The sequence below is a fragment of the Aptenodytes patagonicus genome, chromosome 2 (assembly GCF_965638725.1).
Source record: "Aptenodytes patagonicus chromosome 2, bAptPat1.pri.cur, whole genome shotgun sequence".
In the NCBI taxonomy this organism is placed as follows: Eukaryota; Metazoa; Chordata; class Aves; order Sphenisciformes; family Spheniscidae; genus Aptenodytes; species Aptenodytes patagonicus.
The window spans coordinates 24,260,916-24,280,838 of record NC_134950.1 but is presented as its reverse complement, the minus strand read 5'-3'; the positions used below and the strand labels follow the sequence as shown (position 1 = coordinate 24,280,838).

Below are 19,923 nucleotides of genomic sequence, written 5' to 3'. Positions count from 1 at the left end.
TGGCGATTCCTATGCCCTTGGCATAGGGATTTATTGATTGATTTATATTGTTTTAGTCCTTTCCTGATCCTTAATCCTATGAAAATGCATATGCTGTTTTCTAACTGAGAAGGTATTTTAATCGATACACATATTTAAGTCTTTTGACCTTTGATGTAAATGAATTTGTCTTCCCAGAAACATTTTATAGCTCCTATTTGGAACTCCCTTCAAGTTTTTGAGATATACACCAGCATAGTCAGTTTGAAACCTCTGGATTTTAGCTTTCTTCTCATTATGTAAAAACTTACTTATTGATCCATATCTGGCATATTTGGATGTATGGTCAAGTCTGTTACCCAGGTTCCAAATTAACCATGGGCTTGGAAGCACTCAAACTAGTTTTTTGCATGGTCCTTGGGGATTATTACCTCCGATGCAAAATTGTGTCAGTGCAACTATCCTGCTTCCAGAATTAGCTCAGTTTCAGAATAACAGAGTTTCAGTTGAACTAAAAAAAAAAAAAAAAGCTTGAAATCAGTAAGGCCAGTGCTAGGTTAAAACTAATATATTTTGTTGGACTCAGGCTAATTTTGTGCACTGAGGTTTCTTTGTGTTATGTTCCTAATCTGTAAATTCTGAAGTCCTTCTCATTATTCACGTATCCCAGTCCTGCAGTGCCCCAGGTAAAGAAGAGGTGATGGTGCTGTGCTCCTTGGAGACATGACAGAGCAAAATAACGTCCTGAGAGCCCCATGGTTCCTTTATTTTTTTGATTCTGTGCTTACGTGCTGCAATTCCCAGTGCCCTGAGGGCAGTGTTTGTATAGCTAATGTATTATGTCACGCAAGGATTTTCTGCTGTGTAAGTTCTTTTCATCAGAGATATTTTCATCTTTAAACAGCTACAACTTTGAAATAATTATTAGGTACTTTATAACATAAACACATTTCAGGATAATAGGAATACCTGTAAATGTATTCTTCAAAAGAAATGTTTGACTAAATTTACTGGATTTTCTGAAAAGCCGGTGGATGATCTAGGTTGCTATATACAGTATGTGATGATATCTTTCAGAAATGAGACAAAATAATGGCATATTGCAACATTTTGCCCCATATTGGTACACCTAAATGTTTATACTAATACTTCTGAAGGAACAGTAACTTAGAGATCAATTTAATTGATTCAGTGATGTTCATTGCACAATGCTCAGTAATTTTTGTAATGCTTTACACTATATATTCTGAAAAACATCAGCGTATTACTTACTTATGATGAGCTACTAGGACAAAAGAAGGTATTATGGTATAGATCCAAGTCAGAGATAACATCCTTGTTCAGAACAACTACAAAACTATATTTTGGAAAAGATGTGTGCTTTGGTGGTAAAGATTTTTTATTATTATTATTTTCAGTATACTAGGCAAACTCCAGACATAGGAAACAAGATATTCCCTAAAGCAGTTACTATAGAAAAGGGAGTGTGCCACACCATTCTGGTTAATGTAATTAAAGGAAAGGGCTAAGAACCATAAAAATGTAGAAATTCACATGGAAAATATACAAATCTGTTGTATGCAGTGACAGCTCTTAAATAGCTGCTGAGAGCTGACTTTATAAACGTATACTGGGAATAAAGGGAAGGAAAGGCTGTAATGTATATGCCATGCAGTACAAATACTGCTGTAAAGTCATTGCCTGAAAATTGATCAAATAAAAACAGAAGAATGTGCTAACTTTTGATCTTTTCCATATAGATCTAAAGTCATGATCAATTGGTTTCAGTAGGTTCTTTGAAATCACATAAGGGTTCATATGTGCCAAGTTTTATATGAATCACATGATAAGGTCAAGAAATACAAATTCCAAAGCTGACTTTATATACCCAGTCCACATATGACTGTGATACCACGATACCATATGTTGACTATAATAGTGGGTATGTAAATACTGTTCTTGAAAGGAATCCATTCAGTAAAACTCAAATAAAGCCATTATAGCAGTTTTTAATTGACTGAAAATGGGAGAGAATAACATCAAGAAAATCTCCTTAAATTGTTAAGGATGAGGCAGACATTCAATAATTAACATAGCAGTCTTGATAATAAAGAATAATTATTTAGAATTTAAGAACTGTAATGCCAGAATTGAGGACTATTATAATGAAGGTCTTGAGTTGCTAAAGATTAAAAAGCCTTTTTACAGTACTGTTTTTGCCATTTGTGATATGTGGAAAATAAAGACAAGAATAGCACTTGGAGGAAATTAATTTTAATGTACTATTGTAATATTATAAACTGATCGAAGGAATACAATTCAAGGTGGTATGCAAGAATAGCTACTGATTAGCTATTGAGTGAAACTCCAAAGGGAATGATAGAACCACATTGTCATTATGCTCTATTCCTGAGATCTGGTAGCATTCTGGTCTTTTAGCCTTTATCATTTATCTTTCCATTACTATTTTCTCTACCTGGCAATGAAAATACAATCTAGAAGGAGCAGGTTTTGAGCACAGATCCTCTTGTAAGGACTGCTTCAGTGTCATCATAATTAAAGCTAAAATTGGTTGCTATTTAAAGTCATCTTGCGGTAACTGATGTCTTTTGCTCATATTTTACTTGATATTTTTGCGGTTTTCTACATTTTGTGTAATTACAGCTTTGCCCTCTTGCCTATGTATGCATGCATTGTTAATACACATGCATTTGTTGGTCGGCACAAATGCTATGTATAACAGTAGCATTAGGAATATTATTTACTGTGTTACATTTTAAACTTTAATTTTATTTAATCAATTTTGTATGTAGTATTTTGTTACGTAACATATTCGTGGAATATCACTAATGACTATGATATTATCACCTGTAGATCCTGGGAAGACTCTACCAGAAGCTCTGGATTATTGTAAGATTTGGTTGCAGACAGTAGCAGGAGAGGTAGATGCTAAAAGTGGTATTCCGCCTCCTCTTATCACTGTGCAAATTAAAGACTTCCTTAATGGACCAGGTAAGCATTGCACTTCAATCTCTACTTTCTAATGTAATCTATTTGTAGATATGCACACATAGGCACACACATTAGATCATCAGAAAAATGTTGTATTCCTTGCTAATGAATGTGAAATTTTCCTCCAGCAATTACCCTGAACTGAAATCAAAATTGAGGAATGGTCAGTCCTGGACCAGTCATAGGTTTAAGGTCTAATTATTTATTTTCTTCTCAAGGTAAAATTAGAATTTTTACTCCTCAAGAAGGCTGAGGTTGGCAAATTTCCAACAGAATGAAACCTACCTGCTTCTACCCCTAGAACAACTGAAATTTTATTACAGTTATGTTTATAAAAGCTGACTTTTAAAATGTGTCTGAAGATTTTTATAAGCCTTGGGTTCTTTGGAATCTGGATACCTGGCATTGCAAATTCCTGTCATCTAAAGTATTGATACTGTAAAATTTAAAAAATAGTGATATTATCTTTCTTTAATTAACACAGAATGTAAGTGGTGTATGAAGGTTTATTAGCGTTTACTTAAAATAATGTGACTTAACGTTTCACTCCTAGAGTGTCAGAAACTCCTGTAAATTGAAGTGTCATCCATTCTCTATTTTGTGAATTATGTACTTACAACTACATTACTATGTAGAATATAATTGAGGTTATATTAAAAGTTAGAAAATACATTTACATTTACCTGTGCCATCATAATTCATTTCTCTTATGCATATTTCTTATAATTTGTTGAATTGTGTAACTTCCCCACCCCCACCCCCAAATATCCTTACTTCACTTGGCACACAGAATGAGCTGTTATCAGTCATTTAATGAGCAACTCTCCAGTACTGGATTTTCCTATTCATTCAGCTATCTATTCATACAGTCTTACAGCACGCTATCTAAACCTGGCTCTACAGCAGAATTACTTATTTCCTCTGCGTTGCTTACTGCTTTAGGATCTGAGCACTACAGAAATACTAATTTACCTGCACAACCTTCCCATCGGTGATGGAATAGTATGCCCTTGCCATTTCACGGAAGGCAACTGAGGCACAGGGAAAAGAAAGGTATTCTCGTTATATTAAGGTTACCAATTTAAAACGCACAATTTAGTTTTCCAAGGTACTTAATATAGAAATTTAGATTCCTATTGTCTGTGGGTGAAGCAGTTCATATTGTCTTTTGGTGAAGCAGTAATCACTTCTGCATATCAGACCCCAGGACATCAAATTGAACAACCAGAGAAGTGAGACAGACATGTTTACCTGCTGACTATACATACTGTGGTTAAGTAACTTGAAAATCCATTTTTTGCACCCAGGCAGGCAGGAGTCTCGAGGAAAGAATAAAGTACGTGAACAACCTCATCATTGCCCCTTTTTCGGTTTTCTGTGCTGCCTTAAAAGCATTATTTTAAGAGAAGATTTTAAAACCACCTGACAGTGCAGAGCTTTCGTTATATTGATCCCTATTTGGCTTCATTAATAGGACTTCATTAATAGGACTTTGAACCTTCAGACCTACTGCATGTTCTACTGCCATTTGAACTAAAGGATTAATTGATGATAATAGTAGAATCATAGAATGATTAAGGTTGGAAAAGACCTCTAAGATCATCAAGTCCAACCGTCAACCCAACACCACCATGCCCACTAAACCATGTCCCTAAGCGCATCATCTACACGTCTTTTAAATACCTCCAGGGATGGGGACTCAACCACTTCCCTGGGCAGCCTCTTCCAATGTTTAACCACTCTTTCAGTAAAGAAATTTTTCCTCATGTCCAATCTAAACCTTCCCTGGCGCAACTTGAGGCCGTTTCCTCTCGTCCTATCGCTAGTTACTTGGGAGAAGAGACCGACCCCCACCTCGCTACAACCTCCTTTCAGGGAGTTGTAGAGAGCGATGAGGTCTCCTCTCAGCCTCCTTTTCTCCAGGCTAAACAACCCCAGTTCCCTCAGCTGCTCCTCATAAGACTTGTTCTCCAATGTTAGTAGATTTTCATTCTAATCGTGACTAGCACAAGATGGGTAGAGACACCTGGTATCAGTGGCCTTTTGGTCACTGCTGCCAGATTGGTTTTCTTTTATCCTCCCCACCCCCAATTTTTTGTGTCCTCTCTCCCCACATCTGGCAGATTCCCATATTCCCAGACCCTTCGTCTGTGCATTCCCCTTTTCTCAAGGTTCTCACTGTAGTTTCCTGGCGCAGCCTTTATATTTAATTTATTACACACCTGAAGGTGTTTCCCTGACGCTCTCCTGTCAGTAGGACAGACTTCTAACTAAACTAGCAAACATGGAAGTTGGTACCAGCTTGCAAAGTATAGATTCACAAGTAGTCTAAGGGTCTACCCCATTTTCAACAATTCAGTCAGCTCTCGAATCGGTGTTAAATCTCTCCCCTCCGTGGTATTTGGCTAAATGGGGAACTGAAAAACCATAAATTAATGCATCATAAACTTCAGTCTATTTATTCTTGCAAAGCATATAAAACTTCAGAGATCTTCTCCAGGATCTCTTCTTAGCCAAAAGGCATTTTTTTTATCATCTTTTTGCTGCTAATTGGAACTATCGTTAGACATGACTCAATAGTAATTTCTCTGAATTTTAATGAAGTGTTTTGCCAGTGTAATATGACAAAACAGCTCTGCATTCCTTTGCAGATGTTTCTAACCTCAGCTGTTGCCACTATGCGATCCTCTTCAAATAAACTAACCTTTACCAAGAAGCCTTCCTTGGGGGCTGGAGATTTCACTGGATGAGTAATGGAAGGTGCTTTCCACATGTGATTGCGTCAGAACCGCACATGCAAAGAGTTATGAAAGCTTGACAGCTCCTCAGCAGGCTACTGGAAAATAAGTTAGTAATTCTCCTGGGGGGAAAGAAGTCCTCTAACCACAACTTCTTCCAGGGTGAGGTAGCTTGGCCGTCAGCAGGCCTGGAGAAAGTGTCTACATCACCAGCTCCTAACTAGCTGGCAGTTGTTCCTTGAGGACAAAACCTCAGCAAAACTCCTGAGAGCTCTTGTAAGGTCACCAGACAAACGATATTTGTGTTGGGAGACATCACAGTTAATAAATTGAATGAATAAATAAATGCACTGCTGGAGTATGCTTATGTTGCAGGCCTCAAAGGCCTGCTCTTTTTTGGCGAACATTTGGCAAATAATGCTGCTACTAACTGGCATATTTTCTAAGGACATACTGTGTGTTTTCATATTCATTTATGTATATGTGTTTTATAACTGCAGTAAGTAAATTATTAAAATGCGTTGGATGCACTAGTAGGTGCTACCTGTTGGTAGCTGATCCGCTGTTCTGAAAAGTCAGCGTATTTTTAAAAGCTGTGGCTATGCAGACAAAAATCTGGATGTAACCGTTGGGATAACTATACAGATTTCTGTATGGATTTTAAGTGTTCAAAGTTCAGTGCTTTAATTGTAATGTCATTTTTCTTACAAAATACATTGTTAGTGTGCTGAGGTTAAATTTCAAATATAACAATCAAACATGCCTATGTTTTATGATACAAACTACTATGCAAGCAGTTAAAAGAAAAAATCCGCAAGTGGTTCCCAGTGTTTGCTGTGTTAGATAAAACTGGTACTCCTTGTAAATAGTTTGTCAGCTGGAGTAGATAAGTAGATAGTGTTCCACAGAAAAATTGTATGGTTTCACCACACAGGAAACCAGGTTGTCAGTCCATATTAGCTTGGAGATCAAAAAACTACAGCAAGTAGCTAAACTTGGAAACCACTAATTAAATGAGAATAACAGGATATATTAATGCACTTCTTGCCACATGAGTTGATTATTTTGTACATTTTTGGCAACTAAAGAAAAATGATATTTCTTCCAGATTTAAGGTAATAGGATCCTAGGAGAAATAAGCATTCATCATCAGGCCTGTGGGAACAGACCTCAACTTTAACCCCACAATGTATTAAAGGACTATTCTTTCTCTTTCTACAGTAACTAATTATTTAAAATTTTTAAAATTCCATCTACATCAGTTTACATGACCCTCTCTCTTTTATATTCAGTCTGTTACTGGATTGTACATCTAATTCTTGTCTAATACGTATAAGTGAACTATTTATTGCTTCAGCATTAGCTATTATTCATTAGGTGAGGAACAAATATGACCATCTTGTTTTAATAGTTTTTGAAAAATTATTCTCTTTACCCTCTAAGTCCTTTCTTTGGATTTTTTTTTTTGTTAAATTCACTATGCTTTCTTAGCTATAAAAGCTGTCTTTTTGATGTATTCTCTCTGCATGCAAATGATACAAAACTTGTTTATGAAGTACAGCTTCATACAAATTGCCTTAAAATACTTATACATGCAAAATATAGACGGTTTATGCCAAAGTCCTCTTCCCCCAGCAGTTTCTTGGGAAGACGTTAGGCAAGGTGTGAATTAACTGTGGTCCTTGATACTTTGCCTTTCAAAATAATTTCTACAGAAGAAACTATCCAGACAAACTAAGAAATACCATAATCCCCCTGAAAGATAAAGTGAGAACTGGGGGACCTGGGGGATTGCTCTTTCCTGCCAGTCCCTCCCTGGCACTGTTTGGACACCACAAGGGGCACAGCACTGGATCTAGGGTTATGCATACAAAGCAACAAACAAAACTGCACCATGGCGCTCTCCAGCTTTTTTCCCCCTGTTTGCAAAGGCAACAATTGTATCCATTAGCAAGGTCAGTGGTTTGGAGAAACCTGGAAAATAGCAGCTACCAGAAACCCACTAGAATAATATCTCCAGCAGGTGATAGATTAGTTGGAACAAATTGGAACCATTGCACTTCAGCAATCCTGGTTTCTTTCAAGCTGTTTTAAAAATGTCGTCATTTTAATACACAATATCAGCCCTGCGGAACAGTCCACAGCAGGTTAATTTGAATCATATGATGTATCACTGCCCTCAGCTGACATGAGCTCTGTTCCATGTGTGAAGCCATAATAAATCCATTCCCAACCGAGGCAAATTCCCTGTGAGAAGGTGAACTAATCCAGGCCTCACACTGGCATGTTAGCCCTCCGTAATTGAAAGCAGGGCCACCTGTTCCCAGCACAGTTAGCCTATAGAAAGAAAATTAGCATTAGATCAGATACTTAATATATTGAAAAATCATTCATACTACTTGCAAGTTCAGCTGTGGGCTGCTTAGCATGACATCATATATAAACCTAGGAATGTGCCCACTTGATCCCAGTTTAACAGTTTTGTTAACCATGGTGTTTGTTAACTTTGAAATGAGAATTTTTTGATTTAATGAGAGCTGACACGTGAGAAGGGGAACTAGCCAGGGTGCAGACTTTTCTAATTAACTCTGGGTCATTTGCAAAACTTTTGAGCTTTCTAGTAGGTTTTCTTTTCCCTTTGCTCTTTTACAAACAAGTTTTTAAAGCACTGACACTGTAGCCATGAAATGATATTTATTTGATTAAGAGGGCAAAGAGAAATATTCCAAACAGGTGTACCAGCCTGTAGGTATTGCTTTGTTTTTGACACATCTATTGTCTGTAATATCAGTGTAATAATGTGTAAAATTATCAAAGTGCCTTTCTAAAAGCAATGTCTACAACACTTAGTTTAAATGAAATTTAGTTTCTTAAATGCCTAAGTACTGAAAATGAAGACTGCACACTGAAGCCACATGGATAAGTTTGAAAATATTTTCTTGGTATCTTTTTCAGTGTATTGGCATTATTTTTAAAACTTATTTCAATCATTTGCCCAATTTTCTGAAATTGTCTTTTTTTTGCTTTTCCTTTTTTTCTTTTTTTTTTTTCCTTTCTTCATGTATGTCTTAATATAGATGTATTATCCAGCAGCTAAAGCAGATAATAGAGAGTTAGTATTTATGGGTTCTTTTCTTTTCCACAAACCTGCTCCACGACCTGGACAATTTATTTCATCTCACTGTGTTGTGCTTCAACTTTCCTGACTCTCTGTTGAGAGAGTTAATGTTTCCCTCAGCTAGGGCTTTCCTTTCATGGTAATGCCTCCAATGCCCGCATTATAGTTTTTGGCCTTGCCACCCAACCCTTGACACACTTCTGTAATATATTTGGTAGTTGCACAGTTGCTTCCTTTCAGTCAACATCCTATGAATAGCAGTAACCCTCCATCCTTTATTAATGGTATCTTTGGTCTTCTCAACCTACAAGAACTTATTTTGGTTCAATTGTGACAACTTAAGAAAAATAATAGAATTACATCACTGAGCCTTGTCTGAGATACCAAACCCAGGCACTGGCTAGCTAGAGCTGTTAATGTCTTCGTGCCGCCTTCACATAATGTCAATGACATAATAGGTCATGGAAGTAGGAGTTGTTACCGCTGGGGAACACCCCACGTGGCTCAGGTTGATTAAGCTCCCTGAAGGCTGTAGTTTGCCATATTGGCTTTAGAGAGCTGCTTCTGTGGGGCTGCAGCATATAGATGGCAGTAGGTAGAAATACTGAGCAGTGACTACCAGGCTCTTCCAGACTAATTGGCATCTGTCTCAAAGAAGCAGAATGCAAGATGGACTGCAGATGGCCTCTGAAGCCTTGTCTCAAGTTTCTTCCTTCTTTTCCCTTGATCCAAATTGGGAATGATGAATTAGAGGATAAAAACAATTCGTTTGTATTCTTCTTGCTTTTCAATTTCTTTTAATTTGTCTCTCTTTTGATGCCTGACCAGGGACAATTGAGAACAGTACAGCTAGTCTTTTCTTTACATGTCTCTCTCTTTCCTATTTTTATAAATTTAATTTTTGCAGTTCAGCTATTTCCCTGTTACTGAAGGGCCACCCTGACTCCAAATCAGAATCAGGGCTCAAGATTACCTTTACCTTCCTCAGATTTCCTCTTTGAGACTCCTTACATCAGGATGGGTGGCTCCCAGAGAAAGAATATTACCAGTGGTAAAATGTTTCATGCCTGTTGTCTGCTCCTCTCCTGTTTAGGACTAGGAAATTCAGTCCTCCTAAGAGTTTAGGGCAAATAGTAGTTTCTTCTATAACAGTACTATTTATTAAGAAGTTTAATATTTTACAGCCTTCTTGGGGTAGGGGAGAGCGAGACCTATGTCCAACCTGAGGAAGAAAGATCTGGCCTTTTCTGGATTAGCTATGAGAAATAAAAGATCCACTGCAGAATGAGCGGTATGAGAAGTGAACAAATTCTTGGAAAATGCCATATTTTTCTCTCTCACAACTCAACATTTCTCATAGTCTGAAAAGATCCCAGTCTTATAAATAAAGCTTATAAATAATTTTCATGGAGTTTACTTTCTGGTTTTTCAGATTAAGAGTATACTATGGTAGTTTATTAGTCATAGAAATAGTAACCTGGTATACATTAAGTTATGGCATATATTAGAATAAGTCCACTGACTTCAGTAAGAGCTGGGATTGACCTAAAGCAGCTTGCTAGGAGCTCTGTTACTGTGTGTTGCTTATTCATCCTTAGCCCACCAAATAAAAAGTCCTTTTGAGTAATATCATTATCCCAAGTTCACAGAATAAAATTATATCTTCACAGTACAAATCTGAATGTTATGGAGAACAAGGGTAAAATACTCATAACCCTGAAATTTTTTATCTGAAGCTCTAAGTAATAAAATGACAAAGAAAGAAATTGTTTCAGACAGAAATTTCAGAGTGCTGCTTATAGGTTTTCTTTTATAGATGTTATGATTTTGTTCAAACAGGCCATATTGAATCCATTGGGTTTTTTGTAATAGATTTCAAAATACATAATAAATGTAAGTAATATGATGACTAATGGGTCAAGTGAAGTTGGAACTTTTTAAATGAGAAAATAGCTGGAAACAGTTTTCAGGAAACTATTCCAGTTGATTTTTGGTCCCCCACAAGGTGTACGTTAACATAAACTCCGTAGAATCGCCTCTGGGACCTGAATTCCCTCTCTGATTTCATTATTGCAACGTGATTCTTTTCCTTTCGCTGTTAAGTCATCTCCTGGTGTGGTGGGAGCATATAATAAGTGTAATTTATTTATATTTATCTAATCTCCTTTTAACTCAATGGTTATTTCATCATTCTGTTTCCTAGTAGCTGTTTGGAAAGTTGTGAAGGGTAATTAGAAACTAATAATTGACAGACATGGATTTACAGGGTAATCTAAAGAGATGTAGTGAAGAAATTGAGAGAGAGAGAGAACAATTCAAATTCTACACTCAAATGCTACACTGTTATAAAAAAAAATTGCTTCGATATCATCTAGCTCAGTCTGATTTAAACAACCAGAAGTAACTCACTTGAACGTAATCTGTTTACAAGCACAGTAATTTCTTCACTATTTATTTGCTGGAAATAGATAACACCTGGCAAAATAAGTTATTGCTATTATGTCTTAAATCTGAAGAAAGCATTGGGGTATAATTGTGGTAGCCAGTCACTAGTAGGCAAAGGAGAGACTGATGTAATTGAGGAGTTAAAGATGGCTTTGAGCTACCTTTTGCCCCTGTTCTGATTCTGATGTAATTTTGGATAATTCAAAGAGTTGTTTGAATTATAGGAACCTGTGTTTTCCTACGGGTACAGAATCTGCAGAGTGTTGTGTGGTGTGCTTCCCAAGGTGTTTAAAATAATCTAAACAGACTGTAACCCTTGGGTTTTGCACCCTGGAAATTTTATTTCAGCTGAATCTAGGTGACCCCTGACATTGTAACATCTCTTTTTAGCCCATTTTGAGTGACTGGAGGAGCTGCTGAACATCTATCTTCATCAACTGCTATAAATAGCTCTTCATATTTCATCAGTTTTCACTGTTTCTGTCCATCAGTTAAATGTTTTTCTTAGAAGGAATGTTAAAGTTTCTTTTACAGCGTGAAGTATAAAGTGTAAAACAGGACAAAGACTAAAAACATTGATTTCTCAATTGGATTTTTATTTTTTGAACGTTTTACTTAAAATGCCAAAGAATCTCTTTACGTAATCTTTCCCCAGTTGTAAAAATAACCTATGTCATTATGAGATAGTTAAAATATTTGCAGCGAAGGTTCCAGAGTTACATTTTCTGCAATTATGCTTCTGGCTACCACCACCTTCTGTCAGGGCTGATTCACTGGATAATAATAACAATACAAACCTTTGTCAAGTTACCAGTCATGACAACATTTTTCTGTGTGACGTGCGGTTTCCAAACAGAAAACAGGGAAATCATTTGCATTTCTCTTGTGTCCTAGTGTCCATTTTTTTATTGCTCTCTTGGATGAGCGCGGTGTTTGTGAAAACAAGTGACTAACAGGAGTGATAAAACACAGGCCCAGGACCACAGGTGCCATGCATATTCCACCACTGAGCTTCACCAGTGCCCTGTGTCTTCTCTGCCCTGGCCTGAGGAAGTCCAAGAGAGAACTATGGCTCTCCTATTCATCTCCTTTTAAATCTTTCTCAATCAGTTTACTCTCTGGCTTTAGCTTGACACCTGTTCTATGCACTTATGTGTAAGCAGTTTTTGGGTTGTAGGGTTTTTTGTTGTTTTTTCCTCTTCTGGGCTATACTACCATAGGAAAGCATTGGCAATAAAATGTGCCTTTGACAAAGCAGTTAGATGTGAAAGCTGTCACACCAAGCAATAAAGGTCCTTTCCTCATTTACTAACTTACAAACTTAATTATGTAGCAAAGCCAAGAACATCTATTCTATTTTACTCCTTTATTACTACATCACTAATGGAGAAAATTAAGTTGATAAGGGACTTGTTTTGGAAGTGCCTAAATGGTTCAGAAACCCAAATCCTAGTGTGAGTTGGATTTCAAACTTGGGTCATTTGAAAAATGCTGCTCATTTGTTTGCTTGGGGTTTTTGGGTTTGTTGGTTTTTTTTTTTTACATTTCATTAGAATAACAATCCTTTCCATTTGAGTATCATAATTAATATTGTAATGTCACATGGGTCTCTACTTTCTTCATAAGTCTCCTTTCTCCATTCAAAGGGAGGAAAGGACTAATGATGTGTGCAAAAAGGCAGGCAAGTCTTGGGGTATTCTTTAGTGCCAAGAAGGGTGGAGAGATTTTCAAAAGTGTTATGAAATTTTTCTTCCCTTGGTTTTAATTAAAAATATCGGTGCATAAGTATTTTGAAAAATCTTCCAAGTTGATCATGTGTGGTTTTGGATGCCTAAAAATCTTGCTCTCTTCTAATGTCCAGCTTCTTAGCTTTGATATTTGCCTTTCTACTAAGCCCACGTGTTAGATAGTGTTTTGCCAGTTTCTAGTTCAGCATAGAAGGCTTTAACGCAAGAGAAAGCATTTTCAGAAAACCATTAATTAAAATTGTAAGTTACAATTAAAATAGTTTTTCAGTCTTAAATTTCAGTTAGCTGTGGCTTGTGTAGTACTACAGACTTGTTTCTAAGATTATTTTGGGGTTTTTAATTCAGCTATAACAAATCTTACATGGCCGTTAATGTTTCTCTTCTCTTTGTAGAAAAAGTGCTAGTTTATAATTCAGAGACTTATCTATTCAGATACCAAAGCATCTAACTGAAGTTTAGAACCCCCAGATATTTTGGGAGGTCAGAAAAGTGCTTTTTCAGGTGCCTGGGACTCTCTGAAGTCAGTATAAACCTATGTTTAAGAGCAGCTCCGAAGCTGCTCCTGCAGCCCTTTACTGTTGTTGTAAAAACTTGTAATTTACCTAAAGAGTGCAAGAATCAAGCTCATTAGTTTGCATCAGCGTTAAGAGTAGAACATGATCCTGGACAACCTGAAAGTAGGTCCTAATTTTGGTGAAATATTCATTAATCTGTGTAAAACCTTCAACAAACAGTTTTTCCTATATATATTTATAATGAAACTTGAAACTAAGTAGTGCTGTTTACTCTGAACATTTAATCTAGTTTAGATGTATGCACAGAATTTTAATCATTTTTGGTTCTTGGGGGTGGGATGGTGGGAATCAAACAGCAAAGTGAAAAGCAAACTTCTCCCCCTGCCCTGTCTAGCCGTCTCATTACTGGGTGAAAGCTGAATTTGAAATGAAAAATTTTAAAAACTACGTTAAAGCTGGATTTCTGTAATGAAGTGTAATGTACTGATAAAAAGGCAGATAGCAGCACAGAAACAAGTTTTAATCATCATAAAATCCTGCTTCCCATTTGTGAAATAATCTTGGTAATTGCAACATTTCAGCTACTAAAATATCACTACTGTCAATGTTGTTCATATTAGTTATGATTTCTAAAAATTCTGTGAGACTTTTAGCAGTCTGGGAAGTACCAAAATCCTTTACTAAGGAGGCAAAGGACATTTTAAAAGTATTAGGTTATTCCAGTGTCCCTGGAAAACAAAGAAATCTAAACATACCTCAGTTTCTATATTTGCTTTTTATTTCACATTTCATCTTGAAAATGCATTGAAGAATACTGCATATTAGCTGTGTAGGAAACAACAGAATATACATGTTATTCACTCATTTAAATGTGTTGAAAATGTTTGCTGTTGGCTTTGGAGTTTAGTCAAATAGTTCTACTGGACATAAAACTCAAGAGAATGTGAAGTATATTTTCATTCTGACACAAAAGGACTAATGTATTTACCCTCCTACACACTCGAATAAAGTGTGTGTCTTTCAGATAGCTGTGGTGATCCCTGGGAAGAAACAAGGAAATAAGATTGACATTGTGACATGTTTCTTCCTTTAAAGCCGTATATAGTGAAGATTGCTTATAGTACTTGTCATGATGTTTTAATTCAGATTTATTCCTAAAAATATTGTTTCATTATGTTTTACCATTGATTCAATCCTTTTAATGAAACATGGTAGAAATAATGTTATCTCCACTAAATGCCTAATACTTTTACATTGCTTGAATAATTGCACTATAGCTTCTCATATTTCTTTCTCTGATTCTCTCCTACAGCTGACATAAATGTGGACATATCAAAACCTTTGAAAGCAAATCTCAGTTTTGTCAGACTCGATCAAATAAACCAGTTTTTGAAGAAAATCATAACCACAAATGATGATGAGCCCAGGAAGGAGGCTGCTCCGTCAGCTGGCGTTATTCCAGATGAGGATGTCACTTCAATAACCAAACACCCCAGTACAAAGGATTTTCTACCTGCAGCACACATCAACGCTGTGCAAAGGGCTTCAGTACAAGAAAATTTGTGGCGAGCCCTTTCCTGCTTCCAGAAAATTTCCATTCACACTGTTCAAATGGTTGTTTCGATGGAAACCATCCCACATCCCAGTAAACCTTGTTTGTTAGTCTCTTTATCAAACCTCAGTGGGAGTCTGAATATTAAAAGTGGACATAAAACTGCAGGTAAGAGTTTTTGAAAGTTGGAAGTGCTACTGATTTGTTCAAGGTGGTGGTCTAGTAACCATTTTAAAGTGTGGGGCATTGAGGGGAACTCCTCTAGCTAACATCATAAAGCCACAACAGAAAATAGCAAATCCCTGATAGACTCCATCACCTGAGTTTTCCTTTCAGTGAGGCAGCACCCAAGAGTGCTTAATTTTGTAGTTAATATCCCCTAGCTTGTAATTACTAATTTATTGATGGAATTCTGGCTGGAATAGTGGTTACAAGAACGACAAAGGGCAAAATTTTGAGTTTTCACTCTGTAACTACATGTTCTTGTTAGGACCCTATATCTTAAAAAAATACAAAAATAATTGTTCAGAGCCCTGACGTATGCTACTGTGTAAATATTGGGTCATACCATTATACTCCTCCAGGCTTATGAAGTTTTAAATTTTTATATGCTCCCTCTGCACAGCTGAGAGTCACCCAGGGAAAACGGGTGCTCCAGCCTAATTACTGCAGAATTGCAAGGAACCTTTACACCTTGGGTACAATTAACAGGATACCAGAGACTCATTTAAAATTAAGACATTTTGAGTGTCTTTGTAAATTGTTTTATTAGTCTTCTAATAAAATTAATAAGATGGTACATTTACATGATATGGAGATGAGCTATAGGTAGTTGGCAGAGTAGCTTGCGAGGTAAAATGGTCTGTAGCTGAGAGGAACAAGTTGTAGGCCAAGCGAGGTGGCGATTTCTTTCTTTTTCATCAGAAATATTTCTCCTCAGGCCAGCAAGTTTCAGTGCTTCTTTATTGTTTTAAAAGTTAAAAATGAAAAATTTAAGGTTCATAAGACATGAAAGCCTGTGAAAGTGCTGGAGCCTGAAACTCTTGATTTATCCATAAATAAACAGCAGTACAGGCAGGAACAGTGCCTGCGTTCCCACGCTTTTCCAGTCAGATCGCAACCCTAGCATAGAAACCACTGCAACTGAGTAAAAGGCCTTTCTAATGTCCTTTAAATAGTTCTAGTTTTCTTTCTGTGTAACAATCCTCTTTCCTTCCATCACTTCACCTCTATCATTTATACATTATCTGTCCCATGGTACATTATGGTGTCCACGGCAAGCTTCGATATATCAAAGCCGAGCCCGTTCCGTCACTGTACTATGAAGCAATTTGGCAAACTCAGCAGTGTGTATCACTTACCCTGGAGTTTTTCATCCTCCCAGAAGGAGGACGTACCTTGCCTTGCCTGTTAAGCCTCAGCAACGTTCTGCTACGAAGTTCTGTTTCTTAATTCTTCTGGCAGTCTGAGGAAGCCAATCTTTATTTTTCATGTCACAAGCTATACATGAATCTTCAGTATGTTTGTAGTCTGGCAAGCATTGTTGAGTAAAGCAATACTGACGCTGAATCTAATGAAAATGGAAATTAGTTATTCTATATGAAGAAGTTTTATAACCAGATAATAAATAGACATCAACAGACTCTTTCCACATTTTTTCCAGTTAAATTTGCCTTATCTTTGCTTTATAAAAAGAAAAATATATGTGCATGAGGTTTTGCATGCTATTGTGACGGTGCAATAAATTGTTTTAAGTTTCAAGAAGTGCGAAAGACACTTTCAGAAAACTGATTGAAACTGTCAAGAATTCTTTTAATAAATGGTTTGGATTTTTATTTAAAATTATTAACTTGAAATTCAAGTGCTGATAGAAACCAAAGTGGAAATTATAACTTCGGGAAAGAAGATAAATTACTCAGTGTGGGGGAAACGGGATTATAATCTCGTCTTAAAAATACTTTAGAAGACTATCACAGTTACTAACTAGATTTGTTTTATTATTGCAAACAAATTACGCAAGCTAACTCAATTAAAAAAAAGTGTAGTAGCTGTGCCTTGGGAGCAAGGAGTATTTAAATATATCAGTTCTTCACTACTTTTCTTTTTACAAAAGGTTTTATAGATATACCTTTTGAGCTGAACAGGGTTAATGTCAGATTTATTTTTTTTATAGAATGAAACTAATACGCAAATACTTCATTGTGTCTTTGATTTTACAGTTAAATAACTATTGTGACCATCTGCAGCAGCTGCATTTTACGAATTATTTGCTGAACCAAACTAAGCACAATGACAAAAGTAGTCATCTCAGATGTACTGTTAAAACAGAGGAAGAAAAAGGAGCATTGCTTGCCTTTTGTACAGTATGGCCATCTGCTGTACAGATGTTATTATATAGAATGACTTCAGATACAATAATTGTAGAAAATTTTCATTAAAACCTCAACAATTTGCACTTGTTTACTTGAATCTGCATAACTCCCCAGTGAGACAACACAATACGCTTGGGGTTTCTTTGGTTCTCACTAGCTTTCTCTTTGATCCTTTTTGATGTGCTGACTTTAATGAACATAGTTAAAAACACTGTTCAAAAACATCATGGAAAAAACTACAAAGGAACAATTATAGCAGTAGAAACTACTCTAATCCCTTACTTACGCAAGCTATTTTTAGTGAAATATGGGGGGTTTTACACATTTTATGTGGCAGTGTTTTATAAACAGTGTAAATGACCCCTTTTCCAGATGAGTTTTAATGTAGGAGACAAAGTTGGTTTGTAAGGAATCCTATTTGCTAGGAATTATTTAGCAAAAAAACCTCGCAAGAATGTATTGTCAGCATTTTTCCTCCCTTATAGGGGGAAAACAAAAGTGCGTGACCTTGTGTAATGCTTTGATTTTTTTAGCTGAAATTAAGAAAGAAGCTTGCCATATAACTTTTTTTAAAATTATCAGTTTTCCCTCTAGACTTTCCTGGTTTAATCATGGAAGCTAAAGGCCTTCTGTTTTAATTTTTCTTCTTAATTTCTAACGGAAGTAAAAAGATGTAGCTTCTGAAAAACAGAGGGTCTAATTAGTTGAATTATTTCACTTCTGATAAAATAAATTGTAACACTCACATTGCAGTTGGATCAAATTAAAACACCTCCATTTCTACATATCCTTCTGCACTGTTATACAACCCCAAACCTTTAGTCTGTCAAGGGACTGCATTTTTTGGACATTTTTCATGTTTTAATACAACAGTTACTTATAACAACATAGTTACTATTTCTGCTAGAATACTTATGTTCCCCTCTGTACTTATGGTGAAATCCCGAATATTTTGGTTTTAGTAATGTGATGCAGTGTATTGGCAAAAAAACAAACCAAACCAAAATCTCTTTTCCAAAAAAAGATATTATTAATTTTACTTCAAAAGAGTCTACCACTACAGTTTTTCTGATACCCTTAAGGGCAGGAGTTTAAGTCATACTGATGTTAAATAAAATAATTATCTGTAGTCATTTTATATTTTGTGGCTTAGGGTTGCAAGTTAAAACTTGTACCCATTTCATACAAGCAAGTAACAAACATTTAGCTCGTTTTTGGCAGCTTATTTGTACTGTTGACAAAAACCCCAAGTTCAAGAACTATCGTTAGACCTGGTTCAGTGATTTTTGGCCTCTGAAGCATGTGGCATCATCTACAAAGTGGCTAGAGCTCTCGAGTGCCATGTATCCAGTCAGATTTGAGATTGCTTGGTATTACACTTGAGGTATGCAGCTCACTCCAGAACAGTCACATGCCATTAAAGTTGAAATAATTTTTAGCAATACTAGGAAATAGAATGCAATTCTAAACATATGGCTTTCAGTTAATTTAGGTTTGGTGTTGAAATTAGCACTACCTACCTGCCAAAAGAGCAGATAAATGAGAGAAGTTGAGGGCTGTACTCTCCCCAGAGTGAAAGACAGCAAGAAGCCTGTAGCCTCTTGGTGGAGCCTTATTTTGCTCTGGCTGGACACAGGAGGGAAGTCTTGCTGTTCAGTGTCTGAACTGAGAGAGTTACGGACATAAAATATTCCAAAGATCATAGACAGAATTCTCTAGCCCTTTGTCCCATATGCAGAGATGATTACTTTAGCATATAAATAAGGGAAAAAAATAAACACTAGTTGAATGTATGATAATCGCCAGTATTTTTACTAAACCTGAAAGAAAGTACATACTTGAGATACTTTATAGAAATATTAAAAATTAAATGCAGCTATTAATTGGTGTAGAGCAAAGACCAAACTTCATTTTGGAGTTAACTGACTCTCTCGAGAAAACTCTGCTAAGGCGTTGTCATAGTGTTTGGATGCTGCAGATATGCAAGTTAGCCCATGGGGAAATAAAACATTAAATTAGATATGACTACCTAAAATAATATGCAGCAGTAACAAGCCATTTACAACACCCAGAAGACCTTTGTTACTTTTAGAAAGAAATATAAACTCTTTCCAACACTTGAACAATAGGAAATTAATTCTTTGTCAGTAAAAGCCAGAGGACAAACTAAATATTTAAATGGCCACTGAGGATTGAGGTGGAAGTGGAGCTTGTAGACAGCTATACAAATCACTAACAAACCTTAATGAATATTGGGTGTGGGCATCAGGGTCCTGTCAGATTTGACACTGTGTCCCAAGTAGCTTAAACCCAACACTCAAGAAAAGGTGGAGACCTCATCAGGTCTCTAACATCTGGGATTTTATTTGTCATTTTGGCATACCCTGCAAGCGCAAAAGAAAGAGTAAAAGGGGATTATCCTGACAATGAAATGAGTTACTGAA

The 19,923-nt window shown here is 36.3% G+C and overlaps 1 protein-coding gene across 5 annotated transcripts in view; it reads left to right on the top strand.

Moving 5' to 3' along the window:
• The window catches only part of VPS13B (vacuolar protein sorting 13 homolog B), a 497,028-nt gene that overhangs the window by 382,827 nt on the left and 94,278 nt on the right, over nucleotides 1–19,923 (top strand). For all 5 annotated transcript variants that reach the window (XM_076329345.1, XM_076329347.1, XM_076329346.1 and 2 more), the window contains exons 35-36: nucleotides 2,854–2,991; nucleotides 14,868–15,275. In XM_076329345.1, coding sequence (XP_076185460.1) covers nucleotides 2,854–2,991; nucleotides 14,868–15,275 — 546 coding nt within the window. The remainder of the gene's footprint in view (nucleotides 1–2,853; nucleotides 2,992–14,867; nucleotides 15,276–19,923) is intronic.